The 18,967-nt window shown below is 48.7% G+C and overlaps 1 protein-coding gene across 2 annotated transcripts in view; it reads right to left on the reverse strand.

The window, feature by feature from the left end:
* Positions 1-18,967, reverse strand: part of LOC135805559 (uncharacterized) — a 39,072-nt gene that overhangs the window by 12,441 nt on the left and 7,664 nt on the right. For both annotated transcript variants that reach the window (XM_065319610.1, XM_065319613.1), the window contains exon 3: positions 603-18,622. In XM_065319610.1, the coding sequence (XP_065175682.1) occupies positions 603-18,622 (18,020 nt within the window). The remainder of the gene's footprint in view (positions 1-602; positions 18,623-18,967) is intronic.

Consider the following 18,967-nt stretch of genomic DNA (forward strand, 5'->3'; position numbering starts at 1 on the left):
GTAAAGCAGTGCGCAACGCTTTGCCCTATACCATAATTATCTTTTTCTCCTCCAGGTTTGGTAAAATCTGCAACTGCAATTCATCACCATTAGGCATTCGCCTGGATAATTTTTCAGAAACTGCATATTTTTTATCATCAATCCAGATGTGAAAAAAGGAATTTTGACAACTTCCAACTACAATAAAATTACCAAAGCTCTACTTGAAGTACATGTAGTTCATAGTGACCACAAGAGGTTTTACGCAGAACCCAGGAGCTTTTTTAACAGTTCGAGGGCACTGCCCGCGGTCACCCAGCAAGCATACCTCCTAAAACCACCATGGCAAACCAGAAATGACTGCAATAGCATGAGCAGTGACAGCAAACCTGGTGCAGCTAAAGCCAGAAATGCACGTACATGTACACACATCACCAGCCACAGCAGTCAGAAAAAAAACATTCCAGTGATTATCAGAAACAATGGTTTTTGACACAAGGCTCCGATGTGGCAAAAAGGATAACATTGATGTTATCACATCAGCATATGGAGGGTTCAGGCAAGCATAGTAATTACAAGACAACAGACGGCAATGGCGGACATCACATCAGAGACGTGCTTACATTTGGAGCAGTTTTGGCGGGGTCGACGTACGAAGGGCCGGCACCTCGCTTCCGGCGTGATCCCGTGGCGAAGTCACGATTCTCCAACCGACGTCCGGTGATATTCAGCCCGCCATTGTAGTCAACTGCGCTGAATTTATAAGCACCTATGGAGTCGGTCTGATTGACAAGCAACTCTCCGCTGCTGTCGTTCAGTCGGTCACCACCGACACTTGAAGACAGATCGGTGGAGTCAAAATAGATGAAAGTGCTATCGTCGAAGGACACTTCCACCTCAGTAAGACTTTCACCGACGACAAAGCCATTGGAAGTCATGTTAGATGTCAGACCAGCGTAGTTCTCAGCCTCGACAGTAACGTAGTATTTTGAGTTGACCAAGAGCTTGACATTAGGAACAATGTATTGAGTAGTGACTCCCACCTCAACGCCAGAAGCCATGTCATTTCCACCTGGCGTCGTTCCGACCGAGATCCTGTACAGGCGCACGCCACTGTCTTCGTCCGCTCCGATCCAGTTGGTTGGCACAGCGTCGGTGAACACCATGCGTATCTCATCTGGTGGGAAATAGCCGTCGTTCACCACCGTCATGACAGGTGGAGTGAGATCCACGACCAGTCCATTAGATGTTGCGTTAGCTGACAGGTTGGCCCAGTTGTACGCCACTACGGTTATATAGTATGTTTGCTTGTCAACAATCCTACAGTCTGAACAACCCGACGCAAACGACGTGTTTCCTGTCGGCGTTAGTGCTATGAAGTCACACTCTCCAGGCGTTGTACCAACGCACCAATAATATTCTCTGATTCCACTCTCTGCGTCATCAAATCCACCGAATGTGCAGCCCATATCGAATGTGCTCACGTCCAAATACTGTGCGTCGTTTCCATCAGTGCCATCAAGCACATCACCGGGAATTGGAGGTGTTACATCCAGCTCAAACACAGCTGATGTTGAAGACAGCTTTCTTCCAGACGGACTAGTTGAGTTCACCTGAAGCACATACCTTTCAGCCTGGGTCAATCCAGGGCCAGTTACAATAGGCACAACTGTGTTGATACGCTTTTGATTTGGACGAAGACACGACGCAGATTTGTCGCAGAAGCGACAGTCGTCCAAGACACCACCACTGGAAAGGGAGCCACCTTCACACGGTTTACACTGCAATGGCAATCTTTGCAGATCTGATGTGCCTTGTCTGCTGTTGTTTCTATTGCAGAATGGTGCCACTTGAATGGTACTGTTTGCTTGTATGCTCGCTAGTAGCTCGTAACCGAATGAGACCGAGTCTGTTCCAATGTTGCCATCTGTTGAAGCGGTGTTCTCTGTACGTCCAATTCCAGTACACACTACACGTTGTTTTTGTTGATCCAGCTGGACATCAACCATGTTGATATAGTCCTTTTGAGTGGTATTTGATGTCACAACCAGTACTCCACCGTCACCACTGGCATCAGCCTGCCATTGCAGTGAGTTGCCAAATCGTTCCGTGCTGAGCTTTTTTCCTCTAAGTGTGCACTGTGGTGTAGAGGTCGGTGCTGGACAAAGTGTTGCTGACTGGCTGGTGAGTTTGATGACCCTGACCTCGCCGCTAGAGCTGCTGGATGCAGGGCTGCTGCTCTTGCTTCCCAGTCCCACTGCTAGATAGTTCTCTGTGCCGATGTTCATCAGCTTCACAGATTGCACTGGACCATTGAATGGCATTGTGCAGTTGTTTACAAAGCGACCACTGCTAGTCCTTACTAGTAGAGTCACACTATCCAGATGTGATTGTGAAATAGCAAGTAAGTCGTCAGTTCCATCAATGTGCAGATCATTCCTGTCCTGAACAGGTCGAGTGCACTCCGACAGTGAGAACCCACTAGAGTCAAATGGACACGGTAGATAGCTTCCGCCATTCATCTCCACAACAAAGAAAGTGTACGTGTTGGTGATGACAAGTGGCGTGTGGAGACGTACAGCATTTGGAATATCAGATACACTCAACTTTTGGCTCACTGCTGGTTTACTTGGTGTTGCTCCACTGAACACTAGGTTCTCAAGTCGATTTGCCGACATCAAGACTAGTGAGTTGCCATCACTAGCACTGGACCAACTTGTTGTGTTGTCGCTGTCAGCAGCTTCCTCCAGGCGATACAGCAACTCCGAAGGAAGATCGGCATGGAACACAAGAGCTTGGCTGGCACTTCCCAGTGAAATATATCCAGACGACGAGATCGCCACAGTGGAAAGAGCTGCATCGACACCCACCACAGACATCTGTGTGCCAAAGGCAAATGTGTCAGCAGCACGGCGTGTAGAAGCACAGCATGGCGAGTCCGAATCCTCGAAAATACCCATGGTGATGTTCTGACCTGCATAGTCACCGGTCAGGATGTAGTCTGTTGCCAATGTTGTGTCGTTGTTGGTGGTAGAGTTGCCCAATTCAATGCTTGGAATGGATAGGTGATACACGGTCCTTGGGTCGAGAGCGTGGCGACCATCAGCAATTGCGTCAGCACCAACTGCCACTGTTCCATTAGCAGTGCTGACATTTCCAGACAACACAATGGACGAGGCAATATTCACCGGGTCACTGACGTACGACGACGCATAGATTTCACCACCTGACCAACCTTCAACGCTAAACTGGGTAGCTGGTACCTCTACTGTGAAGCCATCACTACGGGCCTCCACAAACCTCTGCGCATTGTTGTATCCTCGGATCACAATGATATATCTCCTCTCTGGAAGCAGCAAATTAGAAGATGCCACAATACTTGTATTCAATCCAGCAGTGCTGTAATTCTGCACTGAAACTGCCTGTAGCCATGAATCGCCGTCTGTAGAACGCTTTTGTTCTAGAATAGCAAACTCATAACGGTCAATTCCACTCTCGCTGTCGCTGAACGGCAGCCAATTAGCACTGACTGTAGTGGCATCCACTTGATAGTCCAGCTCTTGTTGAGGATCTTGTGACAAGCCGTCAAAGACTTGGGCCGCACGTGGGGGCGTTCGGTCAACAAGTACACCATCAGACGTGACCGTAGTCATCAATCCTGCCCTGTTCGTACCGGTCACGGATACAAAGTACATCTGGTTGTGCTGCAGTTGCAATCCCGTCATCACCGCGCTTGTTGCCTTCCCAACAGCTGTCGGTTGCAGAATGTCGGCCTTCATCGGCTGAGTGCCAATGCTCCATGTGTACTCCAGGGAGTCTGTGTGATTGTGTGCAAAGCCACTCCAACTAGCGGACAACTCTGTCTTGCTAAATTGATAGTCAATGTCTTCAGTTCCAGTACCATCATATACTTCACCAGCTGGTGGAGCTTGTGTAATAACTTCAACACCATTAGTGAAGACCTCAGTAGACATTCCTGCAGCATTGGTAGCAGTCACCTTCACAACATAAAGACTCAAATCAGTAAGAGGTAGAGAGAGGGTAGCGGATGTTGCCATCTTATTTGATATCTTCTTGCAAATGATTGAGATGTTGCGATGATCTTCCTCATGAGCACAAACTTCGAAGGAATCAATCATACTCTCACTGTCCTGGATGTTCCAATTCACTGACAACTCAGATACATTGGTCTGGTAGCTTGTATCGGATCCGAGAGTTGAGCCATCATACACAAAGTTGACCTCTGGTGGCGTTGAGTCAACTGTTACAGATGAAAGAGATGTGACTTCAGTGAACAGGCCTGCTCCGTTGTATGCCCGGATTACAACAACATACGTATCACCATCTAGCAACCGAACTGAACTCGTGGCATTCATATGCTTGCCAACATTGATGAAGTTCAGTGGACATCTGCTGGAGGAGAGAGAACAGACTTTGAGCATGTAGTGTGTTATTCCACTGTCGCTATCCATGAATCCGCTCCAACTGGCTGAGATGCCCGTCAAGTCGGATTGGTATCCCACACTGCTATCCAGCCAAACCAGACCGGATCGAGGCGGTGAAGCATCAATCTTTACACCATCGGTGGACAGCTGCGTTGACCGGTTGGCTTTGTTCCAGGCTCTCACGGTGGGGTATACCGTGTCACCTGTCTTCAGTGTGCACGCCAATGTTGTTTCCAGCAAAACACCAACGTTGGTCCAATCGCGAACATCAGTCAATCCTGGTGCTGATCCTACAGCCACATCATAGTGGTCTATATCACTGATGTTATCGGAAAACAATGCCCAGGAAACTGCCACCGCTACTGTATTGCTACTGTAATCAGAGTCCACATCACTCAGGCCATCCAGAACTAGACCAGTACGTGGTGGCGACAAGTCAATCACCACAACACTTGTCAGGATGCTGCGTGTTAAGCCAGCACCATTCGCTGCCCGGACTGTCGTGTAGTATGTCGCTCCTTCCTTCAGCTTGGCTGAGTTGTAGACTGCAGTTGTCGTCTTAGTGTCCACTGGTGTACAGGGCATGACATCATCGAGAGTAGTCAGTGATGAACCGATGCACCAAGACTGATTCAAAATACCACTTTGATGGTCTAGGAAACCTTCCCATGCAGTGCTAATTTCCAGCTTGCTGACATACGTTATAGATGTTCGGTCGGCTTTCTTGCTTGCTATGACAGTCTCTGGCGGCGTCCAGTCAAAAGTAGTGCAAGCTGAGTCAGCAGTGGCGACTGCACCGGCACCATTCGTTACCTTCACCTTCGCAAAGTAGCAGACACCGGGTTTGATTTGAGAATTGAAGGAGCTGGCATTGGTGTTCTTCAGGACATTGGTGAAGTTCTGAATGCAATGCTCACCAGTGGGCGTAAGCGAGCAGATGGACCACTCGCTCTTGCCTATGCCACTTTCTGCATCAGATGTTGTCCAGTGGGCTGCAAATGTGGACTGTATGCTCTCGTAGGCACCGTACACTGCATTCCTGGGACCGGCACCCACACTGGCAATAGTCGGTGGAGAGGAATCAACGGTGAGACCATTGGACGTTATCACTTTACTTCTTCCAGCAGGATTGATTGCACGCACGGACACGAATATCTTGCTTCCACTGGTGATAGGCCTCAGCATTACATTAGCATCTGTGTTCAAACCAACACTGGTAAATGCCAAGACGTCACTGTACCCGGCTTTGGAACCGATGGCCCATTCATAGTCCACGATACCACTTTCTGCGTCGGTGCAGGCATCCCATGAAGCAGAGACGTGATTGACAGAGCTCTGGTAGTCGGAATCAGTTCGTGCACTGCCGTCTCGGATCAAGGTGCATGCTGGTTCCGTCGTGTCGATTGTGATGCCGTCTGAGTGCGAGATAGTGAACAAACCTGCTCTGTTTGTAGCTCTCACGGCCACAAAGTATGTGCCGGAATGTGCCAATGCCAGGCCTGATACACTTGCCTTCAAGTCTGCGCCCTGAACTGTGGTCCATGCTAGCACATCACACTTCTCCAGCGCACTACCAACGCACCAGTCATACGTCAGTATACCACTTTCAACATCACTGAACTTTGTCCAGCTGGCAGATGCTATAGATGCTGTACTTTGATAATCTGCATCTGCTAGACCACTTCCGTCCATCACTTGTCCAGGCAATGGTGACGTTGAGTCAAATGTGATTGGTTTAGAAATTACTGTTGTTGTTGATCCTGCATTGTTAGTAGCTCTTACCAGCACAACATAGCATTGGCCGCTGACGAGGGCAAGATTGGGATTGGTCGAATTTGTTGCCATGCCAACCGAAGTGAAGTTCTGTAGACACACCGTGTTGTCCTCGCTGTTACACAGAGCCCATTCATACGATCTGATACCAGACTGCATGTCATTGAACTGCCATTTCCCTGTGATTTGGCTGCTCCTGGAGTATTCAATGTGGTTTGTTCCGTCTTCGGTTGCAATCAAATAAACCTCCTCAGGTGCACTGGAGTCGATAATGATACCATTGGTTGACGCTTGTGTTGACAGTCCAGCACCGTTGGTTACTTTCAGCGTTGTGAAGTATTTGTCTCCTTCCGTGATGTTGGCATTCTTGAATGTAAACGACGAGACGATTCCGATGTGTTTCATTGGAACGACGTCACACAGGCCTGCCTTCGTTCCGAGACAAATCTCAAGCTTTGTGACATCAGTCTCATCATCCTTGAATCCACTCCATGATGCAGCAATGAACTGTCCATCAGATTGGTACTCCATGTCGCCCACCTCAAGACCATCCCAAAGCCTTCCCATGGCCGGTGGAGTTTTGTCAACGACAAACAGATCGGAGTATGATTGGGTGCTCAAACCAGCGCCATCGAAAGCTTCGACGGTGGCCACCAGTAGACTGCCCTGCTTCACGTTGACCTTATCAGTGGAGGCGACTGTCGAAATGGCAGCGTCAGTCCAGTTCCATACATCACCCTGCCCGGCGCTGCTCCCCAAGCACCAGCGGTAGTTGGTTACACCGCTGTCCAGGTCTGTAAACCCTGTCCACTTCAGATTGAAAATATCGGATTTCAATTCAACTGTGACCACTCCACCTCGTGGTGGAGTGTTATCAACCGACAGTGACTGCGACGTTGATGTGACTGCAAACAGTCCAGCGTTGTTGAACACTTTGACAGTGGCATAGATAGGCTGACCTTGTTTGTCGAGCAAGTTCGGTGGTATTATGAAGTCTGAGTTTTGGCCAAGATTGCTGGAATCCAGCACATTGTGACCGTGGGGATATGTGCCAAGAGATAGTAGCGAGTGAGAGATTGAACTCTGAGCGTCAGACGCCGTCCACTGCACCCGTACTTCTTCTTGAGAGCTAACAAACTTCCTGGCGGTGCTAAACGACAACATGCTGATGGCAGGAGCAGTTAGATCCACCACCACGCCATCTGATTCGGAACATTTCTTTTGTCCAATCTTGTTCACTGCGCAAACACTGGCGTAGTACGTTCGGCCGTCAACTAGCTTCAGGCCGTGAACATAACCCGCAGATGATTTCAATCCTGCGTCTTTGTACGCGATGATGTCAGTAAGACCAGACGCTGTACCGAGTCCCCACTCATACCGTGCGATTCCGTGTGTTGGATCGCGGAAACCTTGCCAGCTGCACCATGCTGCTGTAGTGACAGTTTGGTAGTCTGAGTCGGCATCATCCGGCCCGTCATTCACCACACCAGCAACAAATATACCAAACGATGCCGTCACCACGTCAGAGCTTCCGTACGATGAGAGACCGGCTCCGTTGGTGGCACGTACAATCACGCGATACTTGGCATTGTTGGTGACGGTGAAACTAGTCACCTGGCCTCTGGTAGCAATACCACCAGCTGCCGATCTGCTGACTTTCTGGTAGCTAAGTGTGCTGTACGAACTGGTGGACGTACCGTCCGTTGTCATTGCCAATTCAATGCTGTTGATGTCCGTTTCGGGATCTGTGATACCGTACCACCTGGCAGATACGTTCACGGAAACAGACGTTGATGATGTTATTGTTGTTGGGTACAAGATGTTGCCCGTGATCTTGCCACCGAAAACTGGCGGTGTGGTGTCGGTCGTGACTCTGGCGCTGTGCACATTCTTCAGACCAACCTTATCCTGGACTTCCAAAGTTAGGAAGTATTGCTTGTTGGCTTGGATGGTAACTGAAGCAAAGTCCAATGTGGAAATTGTCGTGACACTGCCGACAGTTGTAGTGGGGAGGATGTTGTCACCGCCATACTGATCACCGATTTTCAAGCTGAAGTTGTGGACACCACTGCCAACGTCAGTGGCAACCCAGGTACCAGTAATGGCATTTGTTGACTGACTGTACGCAAACTTGGCAGTGGTTATCTTGGGCGGTGTTGTGTCTACAATTACGCCATTGGTCTGATACACTGACTTGAGACCAGCTTTGTTGGAGAGGGAGATGTTCACAGTGTACTTTGTCCCCGAGACCAAAGTGTAGCCACTCACAACAGAGACATTCTCCGACAGCTTCAATGGTAACATGGCTGTTGTTGGAGTAGTTCTCGTGATAGAACTAATTCCTGACTCCGGATCTGAACACTGCCAGTTTGCTGCGAGAGTAGCAGTGGTTACTTGGTACAGCAAGTCGGTAGCATACACGGACCCGTCGTAGACATGAGTACACACTGGTGGTGTCAGGTCCAACAGTACACCATCCGATGACAGTGTTGCCTGCAGCCTGGCCTTGTTGGTGACTCTCACCGTTGTATAGTACATTGTGTTCTGCACAAAACTGCCTGGTATGTCAGTTGATGTTTTGGACGTTGGCACACTCACAAATCCGACAATATCATCCTTGCCCTGGCTAGATCCAACACCAATATCAATACTGCCAATGCCACTCTGTAGGTCGATAATGTTCCAAGTTGCCTGCAGATGAGTCTTGTTTGACGTGTAATTCGTATCCACCTGTCGACTGCTTCCATCGTTGATGAATATTGCGGTTGGCGGGGTGCTATCAAAGCCCATTCCATCACTGCTGTAGGATTCCTTCCAGCCCAGACCATTAGTTACACGAATAGTGCTGAAGTAGATAGTACCTTCCTTCATCGTGAAGGACAAATCCTGCTGTGATTTGACCGTATTAGATAGAGTAAAGAATGGCTTCACATTCTGTGCACCCGGAGACGTTCCGACTGCCCATTCCGTTTTTATTATACCACTCTCTGGGTCAGTGCAGTCAAAGTTGACGCTGAGTATGCCTGCTGTAGTGGTCCAGTCGACGTTGCCAGTCAAACCATCATGCACATGTGTACAGTTAGGTGGCGTGCTGTCCACTTGGAAGCCATTGCTTACTACCGTTGTTGACAGGCCAGCTTTGTTGACAGCTTTCACAAGACTGTAGTATTTCTTGTTGTTCACCAGGCTGGCACCATAGACGATGGCTTGCTTTGTGATACCGACCGCTTTGAACTTGTATGCACTATCTACCAGCTCTGTTGGATCCTCGGTAAGGCCCAGGTAGTATTGCTGAACTCCTGAATCACTGTCTGTGCAAGTGTCCCAGTTTGCTGCAAACCAGCTGTCTTGAGTGACCCAGGCAGCTTCACCATGCAGGCCATCTCTTATAGACCCACTGCACACTGGTGGAGATGAGTCCACAGTGATACCATTGGAAGCTGACACTGTCACAAATCCAGCCAGATCTGTTTCTCGCACAAGGAAGTAGAGAGGTTTTCCACTTGGTAACCCAGTCACATCGGTGAGAGCTTTCGACGATGTTCTTATCGATACAGGTGTAAAGGGAATGATGTCGTCGGTGGTTTTAGTGGATCCAACAGCTACTTCCCTGCTCGCCAAACCCACATTGTCACCAGTCCACTTCCACTGGCCACCCAGTGTCTTGTTGAATGACTGGAAGTCGCTGTCCACTTTGCTCCAGCCATCCGTGACGACACCATGCTGCGGCGGCGTTCTATCTGCAGTGAATCCTCGCTTCGTCACGCTTGTGATCTGATTGGCTCCGTTGCGAGATGTGATGGTAAGGTAGTATGCCTGTCCATCAAACAGAGGACCGACAGTAGCAGAGGGCTGTCCACTTGCTGGAGGCTTAGTTGGAGGGATAAAGTCTGAGCCACCACTGTATGTGCCAATGAACCAGTAGTCCTCTACAACGCCCGATTCGGGATCAGATGTTGTGAAGTGAACAGTCAGATCCAGAAAGTCACTCTTCACCATATCTAGAGGTAGGGTGTCATTCGGGTCACTGACAAATACATCCTTGACGATGGGATCCGTAGTGTCGACCGTAAAGCCATCACTCTTTCCCTCACTCTTCAGACCAGCCTTGTTGTAGAGACGTAGTGCAAACACATAGCTTTCACCATCTACCAAGTCACCTGTTCTGCCAGTCACATCAAAATCCACACTAACGTACTGCCATGGAATCACTAGAGTTCCACTTTTCGACAGAACAGCTGTCTCGGCGTACTGCAGACCAGATTCCCAGTCGTACCATGAGTCTTTGCTGCACGTTGATGGGTCAGGTGTTTTTACTGCACCCACTGGAGGCCAGTTGTCAGATGCATTCGTAGCCATACAGAGCTTGTAATTGCCAAATGCTGATGTAGCATGGTGCCAGTAGTTGAGGTCGGTACCCAGTTTTTGTCCGTCACCAACAATGCCAACACGAGGTGCGGTTATGTCGACCATAAACCCGTCCGTCTCGGTTGATGATGTCAGCCCGGCCTCATTACTGCAGTTGATTCTGACTTTGTATATTCCACCATTGTCAAGCTTCAACTCTGAGATTGTGGTAGCGGTGATGCTTTTGGGGTAGTCTGCATCAGCAAGTACAGTGCCAGCGCTATCCATTAGCTCAATGGTATACATGGTGACTGGACTTTCTGAGTCGAGGAAGACAAACTTCCACTGGGTGGATGAAGCTGCCGCTGTAGTTTGGTAGTCTTCATCAAAGCGATTGAAACCAGTGGGCAACATGTCGTAAAGATAGCCCTGAGCAATATGGGGTGCTGTAATGTCCAACATAATTCCATCGGACCACTCTGTGCGTTCCAAACCAGCTCCGTTGCTGGCGCTGATCAGCACGTAGTAGGTCTTGCCGGGTACAACTGAGAAGGAGGAGAAGGTCACAGATCCAGTGTTGTTCTTGCCAATAGATACATCCATATACGGATGCTCATCTTGACCACCCTTGAAAGATCCGATGGCTGCACGATATTTGACCAGACCACTTTCCTCATCCTGGCAGGACCAAGACGCCTTGATTTGCGGCAAGACTGCCGTGTAGTCAACATCTGTAGATAGTCCAGTTGCATCAGTGAGATCCAGGACAGGGGTGCATTCCGCAAAGGTGTAGTCAATAGTGAATCCATCTGATGTAACGTTTGTGATGAGACCAGCCCTGTTCCACACTCTGACAAACGTGCGGTACGTTTGGCCTTGCTTCATTTTCAGACCATTTGCATAGGCGTTGGTACTCAGGCCAACGGACCTCCAATCAAACAGCTCATCACCGGCATAGTCTATAATCGTCCATTCATAGTGTACGAGGGGACTTTCAGGATCACTGAAACCACTCCAAGCAACCTTGATGTTCACCGTCGAGATCAGGTAGTCCTTATCATTCTTTTGATCATAGACATATGAGCCTTCAATGACCTTGCCTGCCACAGGGTGGGTTGTGTCGATGAGCACTCCGGTACTGCTCATTGTAGTCACCATACCAAGTTTATTGGTGGAGACCACAGTGACATAGTAGCGTTGATTGTGTTGCAGATTCAGCTCAGTGTTCACCAATTCGTTTGTGTAGCCAGCATTTATGAATGGCTGCACGTCACTTGCACCAGGTTTAGTGCCTATTGCCCAGTCTGTACTGGCGATAGGTGTTTCATCACTGACAGTCATGACGGCTTGAAGGGTATCCGTGCTCCACTGATAGTCCACATCACCAGTGTGCGTGTAGTTACCATCGCGCAGTGTCACATATGGTGATGTTGTATCGGCTACGAATGGCTTGGATGTCACTGGAGTGATAAGGGTCTCTTCATTGCGACAATAGACCGTGACAAACACTTGCTTGTTGTGAGGCAGAGAGAGACTTCCGAGAGAGGCTGTTGATGCAGATGCCTGGTCGGTCTGGGCCAGAATGTTCTTTCCACCAGCAAAGGTTCCCACACTGATATCATAATTCAGTTCTTGAGACTCCGGGTCGTTGAAGCCCTCCCAAGATGAAAAGATACTATCCTTAGATGTTTGCTTGGCCTGCAATGTTCCTGGGTTCGGGTAGGTCTTATCTGGAGGCTTCAGGCAAAATGTCAGAACCCTGGCATTGAAACGGCCAACGCTGAAGGATGCCACAGTAGCATAGAGAGGGTCACACCAGTCGAACCAAGGTATGCAGATCGGGGTGCTGCCTCCGAGGCATTTCCACTTGATGCAAATCCTGAAGCTCACAAAGGCCCGCAGCGACAGTGTCAGTGCAGTAGCGTCAACGTCAACAAGCAAACAGATTTTCAGTGCACCGGAGGTTGTCAAGCCGAGGGACACGGTCGGTAGGAACTGGGTCTTCATGATGGTAGCGCGCAGCTCAATTCCAAATCGGACAATAAAAGCGTTGACCGCCAACTGGCCGGCAATATCCAGTTGAGCATAGGGGATGACTGACCCCTTGATACTGCGGTCTGCCAGGCATAAGCCAGCTGTGTAATCCACACCCCAGCCGGCATCTATCAGCATTGTGAAATCCATCGGGATGACAAACACTACGAAGTAGATTCTGTACGTGAGGAGTCTCTTCAGCTTTGGTTTGAGAAGAACACCGCCAGTAGTGAAGCAACCATCGAAAGGATCATCAGGTGACCGCTTCTCTCGCTTCTTGTTTTTCTTGGTGGCGGTATACTTATCGCTTCCAAATTTGATAAGAGGCTTAGGAGATACGACGTACTTATTCAAAACCTTCAGGTAGCGCTGATTCTTTATGACCGCTTTCTTCGGATCCAATTGCTGTTCCATTACAGGGAACGTGAATGTCCAGCTGCTGTCCTCAACATCGGCAATGGAGAGCGCAATGTTAGCCTGGTTAGCTTGCGCACCGCTGTCAAACGTGATGACAAGATTATCGTCAATCTTACCAGTGTATCCAAGTCCACATGCACCATCAGGCACACGCACAGAGCGAGAAGGATCCTTTTTGAGGAGGGATTTCATCGACACTCCTTTGTAGGGATAGGACGAACCACTGACTGGTATCTTCCTGAAGTCGGTACGGCATGCAAAGCCGATTTGCTTCATGCAGACTAGCAGTGCAGCATAGCGGCCGAAAGGACGTTCTGCAACGACCAAGTCCTGGACACCAGGACCAACGAGCAAAGCAGCAGACGGACGCATTGACCTGGATTGTATTGAGCCATCGCTGTTGAGCTTCACGCCGATGGCTATGCCGCCTTCGCCGATTTTGTGGCTCTTGGGAATATCTTCCTTTCCACGGATGTCGTAGTAGTCACTCAGCCACAGGAGGCCCTTTGATTTCTCGAAATACACGCCATACCCGTACACATCTGGATGGTAAGTGTTCTTGATCGAAACACCAGATGGACCCGGGGTGCTGAGCGTTGACAGGAAGTCTGATTTCAAAATGGCATGCAGAACACTGCGACGCTTTTTGGAGACATGATACGAACCGAAGAGGTAGATATAGTTCCCGGCTTCAGCAATACCAAACTGAGTTGTTTCCAGCTTGGACATTGGATCCGTTATTGTGTAGATTTTGAGGAATGCTCCGGTTTTCTTGTTCATTGCTACAATCAGTGGTGTTTTTCCGGCATTCAAGTCAGTGCCAAATAGCGTCTGCAGCACAATGTCCTTGTCCCTGTCCAGCATGGTGATGCCTTGAGCGTTCCAATCTTCGTACAGGCCGGGTATTATGAATTGTTGCCGAGACAGTGTGAAGAAATGAATGTACTTCAGCGGTGCCACGTAGTCACGGTAAGCTATTGTAGAGCGCGCTAATTGTCGAATACACACAGTATCTGAGCATTGGCTCAAGTCGGACCACGGCTTGAATGTTGAGGGGTCAATTGAGCGGCTCTGCCATTGCAGGCTGTCCAGGAATGCCTTCACTTTCTTTAGGATATCTCTTGGGATCTTTAGGATGTCTTGGAGGAAGCCAGTGACCTTGGAGACAATGTCAAAGCTCAGTACACCCTTCACGGCTCTCACCACCTCTCTGGCTTGTTGAAGATAGCCAGATGCTGTCTGGTATGCCCTGTACACTGAGGAGCTCTTGAACAGCTTGATTGCCTCAGAAAAGGCAACCGCTGTCAGCCAAGGTTTAAGTTGTGCTGGATTAGGTATAACCGATGACAGTCGATTGACGAAGGAGCATGATGTGCTGATGTCATTTGCAAATGTCCGCATCTTCTCCACAAAACCACCGGGACCAATTGCCTTAGAGAGAGTTGTTGTAACTGTCGATGTTATTGTGCTTCTCACAACTTCAACGCTTGATCTAAGTTTGCCAATTGTCTTTGTCAGCACACCCAACACACTGTCCTTTGCCAGCTTTTCCAGGCTCGCGAAATAGGCGATATACTTCAGTGCCTTTTGCTGGAGCGGTTTAAACGGCTGGAATGTCTTTGTCAATGAAAGGGTGCCTTGTTTCAGAAAACCCAAGTCATTATTCACAAAGTTTGACACGGTGCCAAGTTGAGATTGTAGTGTATTCATTGCCTTGACGACAACAGCCAAGTCATCCTTCAATACATCCGTCACACACACCGAGCCAGGAACGCAGACGAAGTTGACATAGTCATCCAGTTGAGACATGTGATCGTTCAGCATAAACTGTACACTGGAGCGCAGGCTTTTGTAGTCTTTATAGTAGCGCTCCACAATCGGTACTGTTGTGTTGACAATTCTTGCTAGTGTTTGTCGGTAGGTTGAAACTTTGGTAGCAATTGTCTTGAGAGCAGTGAGTTGGGGCAAAATGTTGGTTGAATTTATCTTGAACTGGACAAACTCGCCGGCCAGGTTGATTTTGGATCTGGCTTGATCTGCCACATCAGCTAATATTGTGTGGTAGCTCTTTATCCGAGATCTGATAACAGAGACGCCGTCCGAAATTAGAGAGCGACTGTAAGCTTTGAACTCCTGTACCAACGACTGTATCCTGCTCATAATGTTGATGCTGTTCCGTGTCTTCTGGATTAGACCGTTGATTTCACTTTCCTTTTGAGAGACAAGCCCAGAAACCAAGTCAAGTTTCTGATTGATTAGGGACTGTAGCGGAGCTGTCAGTTTGGTTGTCTTGTTGTAGGCATCATACAGGCGGTTAGCGATGAAGTCGATTCGAGTTCCTTCAACAACAATGTTGTTAGCCATCTGGACAAATTTATGGACGGATTCTCCAGTAGGGCCGAGAAACTTGAGATGTTTTGAGAAGCGAGCTGCACCATCCAACACATCACGTGACAGTTGCAGCACTTTTCCAAATGTGCTGTTGCTCTTATCAAGTACCCAGTTGCGGAGGTCATTAAGTTTCTTCAACGTGAACTCGATGACGACTTCTGCCTTGTCATTGATAAAGCCCTGCACGGCATTGATAGCTTTCTGTATGTAGGGCTTGATCTTCAGGGCGATCAAGTCGTTCACAAATGTTGCCAGCTTTGTCACTTGTTCCTGAAGAAGGTTGCTGGCTTTGTCCAAAAGCTGTCCAAGATTGACCCTTTTCCCAGCATCCATGAACGAGTTCAGTAGAGCGTTAGCAACATCGTCAATGAAGGCATTGACCTTGCTCTCAACGGTAAGGATCAACTCGTCAACTTTGTTCAAAAGTGCAGCACCTTTGTCTTCTGCAATTTTCACACCTTGCTGCAACTTGACCATGGCAGTCTGCACAGTTGACGACAACTTCCTTGACGCTGCAGCGTTGATGTCACTCAGAATGATTATAGCCTTATCGGCTTTTGCAATCAACGCGTTAATAGCCGGGCCACCCTTCTGATCAAGGTTATTGTAGAAAGTCAGTGCACTATCTGCAATGGTCTTCAGCTGCTCAATCTTATCATCAGCTTTGTTGATGGAGTTGTTAACGAAGGTAATGGCCGATGCAAACTTTTGCTTGATCTTTTGCCGCACTGCTATTGGTGTGCCTGAAGCTATGCCGTATGTTGTGAAGTTGTGAATGGCATCCTTGGATTGTTCAACGGTCACATTCAAGTCCGTTATGACATTATTGATCTCCGTTGGAAGAGTTGTGCTCCAGCTTACAACCAAGGAAAATTTGAATGTCGTATCTCCAAAATCCAGGGCAGGCTGCAAAGCGGTCTTTACTTGTCCCATAATGTCGATGGATTGAATGATGTTTGTCGACATGTTTTCCACAGTGTCCAGGGCGTTCACCGTCTTATCTAAGACAGTGTCCGTGATGAGCAGAGCAGAGGACTGGATTTCAGTCAGAGTGTCTTGGATGCGATCCGCAACTTTGTTGATGGCACCGGACACTGGGCCGGTGATGTTGTTGCAGACTCCTTCCAGTTTGTCGAATTTACTCTGGATTACGTTGTACACGTTCTGAAGAGTATTGAATGTCTTTGTTACAAACTGGAGCTGTGGCAATTGATCCAGCAGCTTCTTGGCCAACTTATCAAAGTCGGTCATTTCCTCGATTTTGGCAAGAGCATTGTCCACGTTGTCCACAAATTTCTTGGCCGGCTTCACAAATTCTATGAGAGGATTGGTGATGAGCTTGGCAATGGGCTGGATGTAGCTCTCGAGAAGGTCAATGAACTTGTGTATTTGCTGCATGACGACCTGCGTCGCTGACTTGATGGATGAGGCAGCATTGCTTATCACGGCCCAGGCTGAATCCAGCAGGTCTGGCGGGATGAGGTTTTTGTAGGTGAGGGCAGCGCTGAATTCCACAAGTCCATCAACTAGGTCGTACTTTGTGCCGAATGCGTTCAACCAAATTAGACCTTGGTTGTAGATGTCGATATCAATTTTGCCATCAAACACGGAGAGGTAGACGTTGAGAAGGTTACGGAGCACCAAGCTGGCCTCAGCAGACGCATACTTGAATCCCAGCTTTTGGGGTCTCCATTCTTTGTTAATACCAATTTGGGCATCAACGAGGGGCTTGAGGAATTGGCGTACTGTCACTGCTCTCTTTACGCGCTGCCTCGTTTCTCTGACCGTCTTTCCAGTCGCTTGAAGCGATTGCCAGAACTCGAAGTCCTCGTCTGTGATCTCTTCATTCTTCTCAAAGAAAGCACGTAGGGCAGATTCCATGGGGCTCTCAGAGCCAATCTCAGCAAGAGCATGCTCGCGTATGTGTTGCAAGGTGGATGGTTTGATGCCAATGTTCCGGTGTCGTGTGCGCAGGCTATGCACAATGACGGCCTTGTCGTCGCTAGTCGCATTCACGTGTTGCATTTCCGTCACGTACAAATCCTCCGCTCGCGTGCAGTTGAAATGTGCCAGTGCATGTAGAGCGGTCTGACGTACGCCAATGCGCTCATCACGCAGCCAAGGTAGCAAGCTGTAGAAAGTGCTGCACTCGCGACTGTTGGCAAGCGCTGCCAGATGAGCATGCGTATAGGACTCCTGGTCCTCGTGGGACAGGTGGACTGGTGATATAAGCAGTCTGCTCTGGATGTGTTTCAGAGCTGCCGCCTTGTGTGCGGGATGCTCGTCCCTGATTGTGTGACTCACCGATCCAAGTGCCAGTGTCGCAGCAAGTTGCACATCCAGATCAGAATGTTGCTCTGCCACTGTTAAGATGGCCGAGGCAAAGCTGTGATGAACGTCATCTATGAAATGACCTTCCAACAAGATGTCGCTAATGTGCTCATGAGGCTGCGTGCTATTCAGTAGTACTCGAGCCAAACATTGCTGAGCGTTCAGATTGAGTAGAGATGCAGCCAGTTGAACTCGGAGCTCAAGTCTAGACGAAACGTGACCAGAACAAAGACGGCTTGTTGCCTCTGAGACTACGGCATCATTCTCTGACGCTTCCGTTAGGACTTCCTTCAGACAGTCTCCTTCATCATGAGGCTTTTGGGCATTGGTCAGGCAAGTTGCAAAGTATGACAGATGCTCTGAAGGCGATTTGGCCTCTTTCGTTTCATCTTCATCAGTAGGGTAGCTGAAGTATGGCAATTGGTGGAGATCCGTTGTGTGCATTAGGCTTTCCTTCACATAAGCATCACGGACGGCGCTGTCTGTCTCACTCGAACGTCGCCATCTTGATGAGCTGCATGAGCCAGTTTTTTTCAGCTGTCCTCTCGCAAACACTTCCAAGTCACTCGCCGGTGACGGGTTTTTCTCGTATCGGCGAGCTGGTTTTGAGCCAGGATGGTTGTTGTATTTGAAAGCCACTGAATCCAGGACACCTTCCTTGATGGCAAAGTCGAATTCGTACTGAGCTGTACTTGTGCCTTCTTCCAGTGCTGGATGAGCAAACTGCAGGAAGTCCTTGCCAGACACAGTTTTAGTTAGGTCAATTGACATTTTGCCTTGACTGTTGACCTCCATTGAGTGGACGGTGTAGTTTGACCTGTACCGGCCACTTTCTCCCGTCTCCTCAGAAATGTAGCTCCGAACTTCAGGGTTTGATATGTTCAGCTGGATACTGGCCAGTAGACCTGCAGAGAAAGAAAGATGGGAAGGAAACAATGGCCATGTTTTAGCACTAGTTAACCAAATCATGTCATTCCGAGTTTACCTATTTTTACCTGAAAACTGGCACTGTCCAAGTACAAACAAATTTGCCAATGCTCACTCCCTCTATTTCTATCTCTCCCTCTCCAAATTATGACCTCGAGTAATAATCCACTGTAAGTTTTAAGGACAACCCTCTGGTGTAAAAGGCAAAGGCCCCGTCGAATTTCACATTGCCGATAATCTTAATCATATAATGGTGTTAAGTGAAGGGTGCTGGACCGAGGCAGTAATGGCGGGGGAGGCAAAAGCCTGTCCACGTGATGATT

This window comes from Sycon ciliatum, chromosome 1, assembly GCF_964019385.1.
Source record: "Sycon ciliatum chromosome 1, ocSycCili1.1, whole genome shotgun sequence".
Lineage (NCBI taxonomy): Eukaryota > Metazoa > Porifera > Calcarea > Leucosolenida > Sycettidae > Sycon > Sycon ciliatum.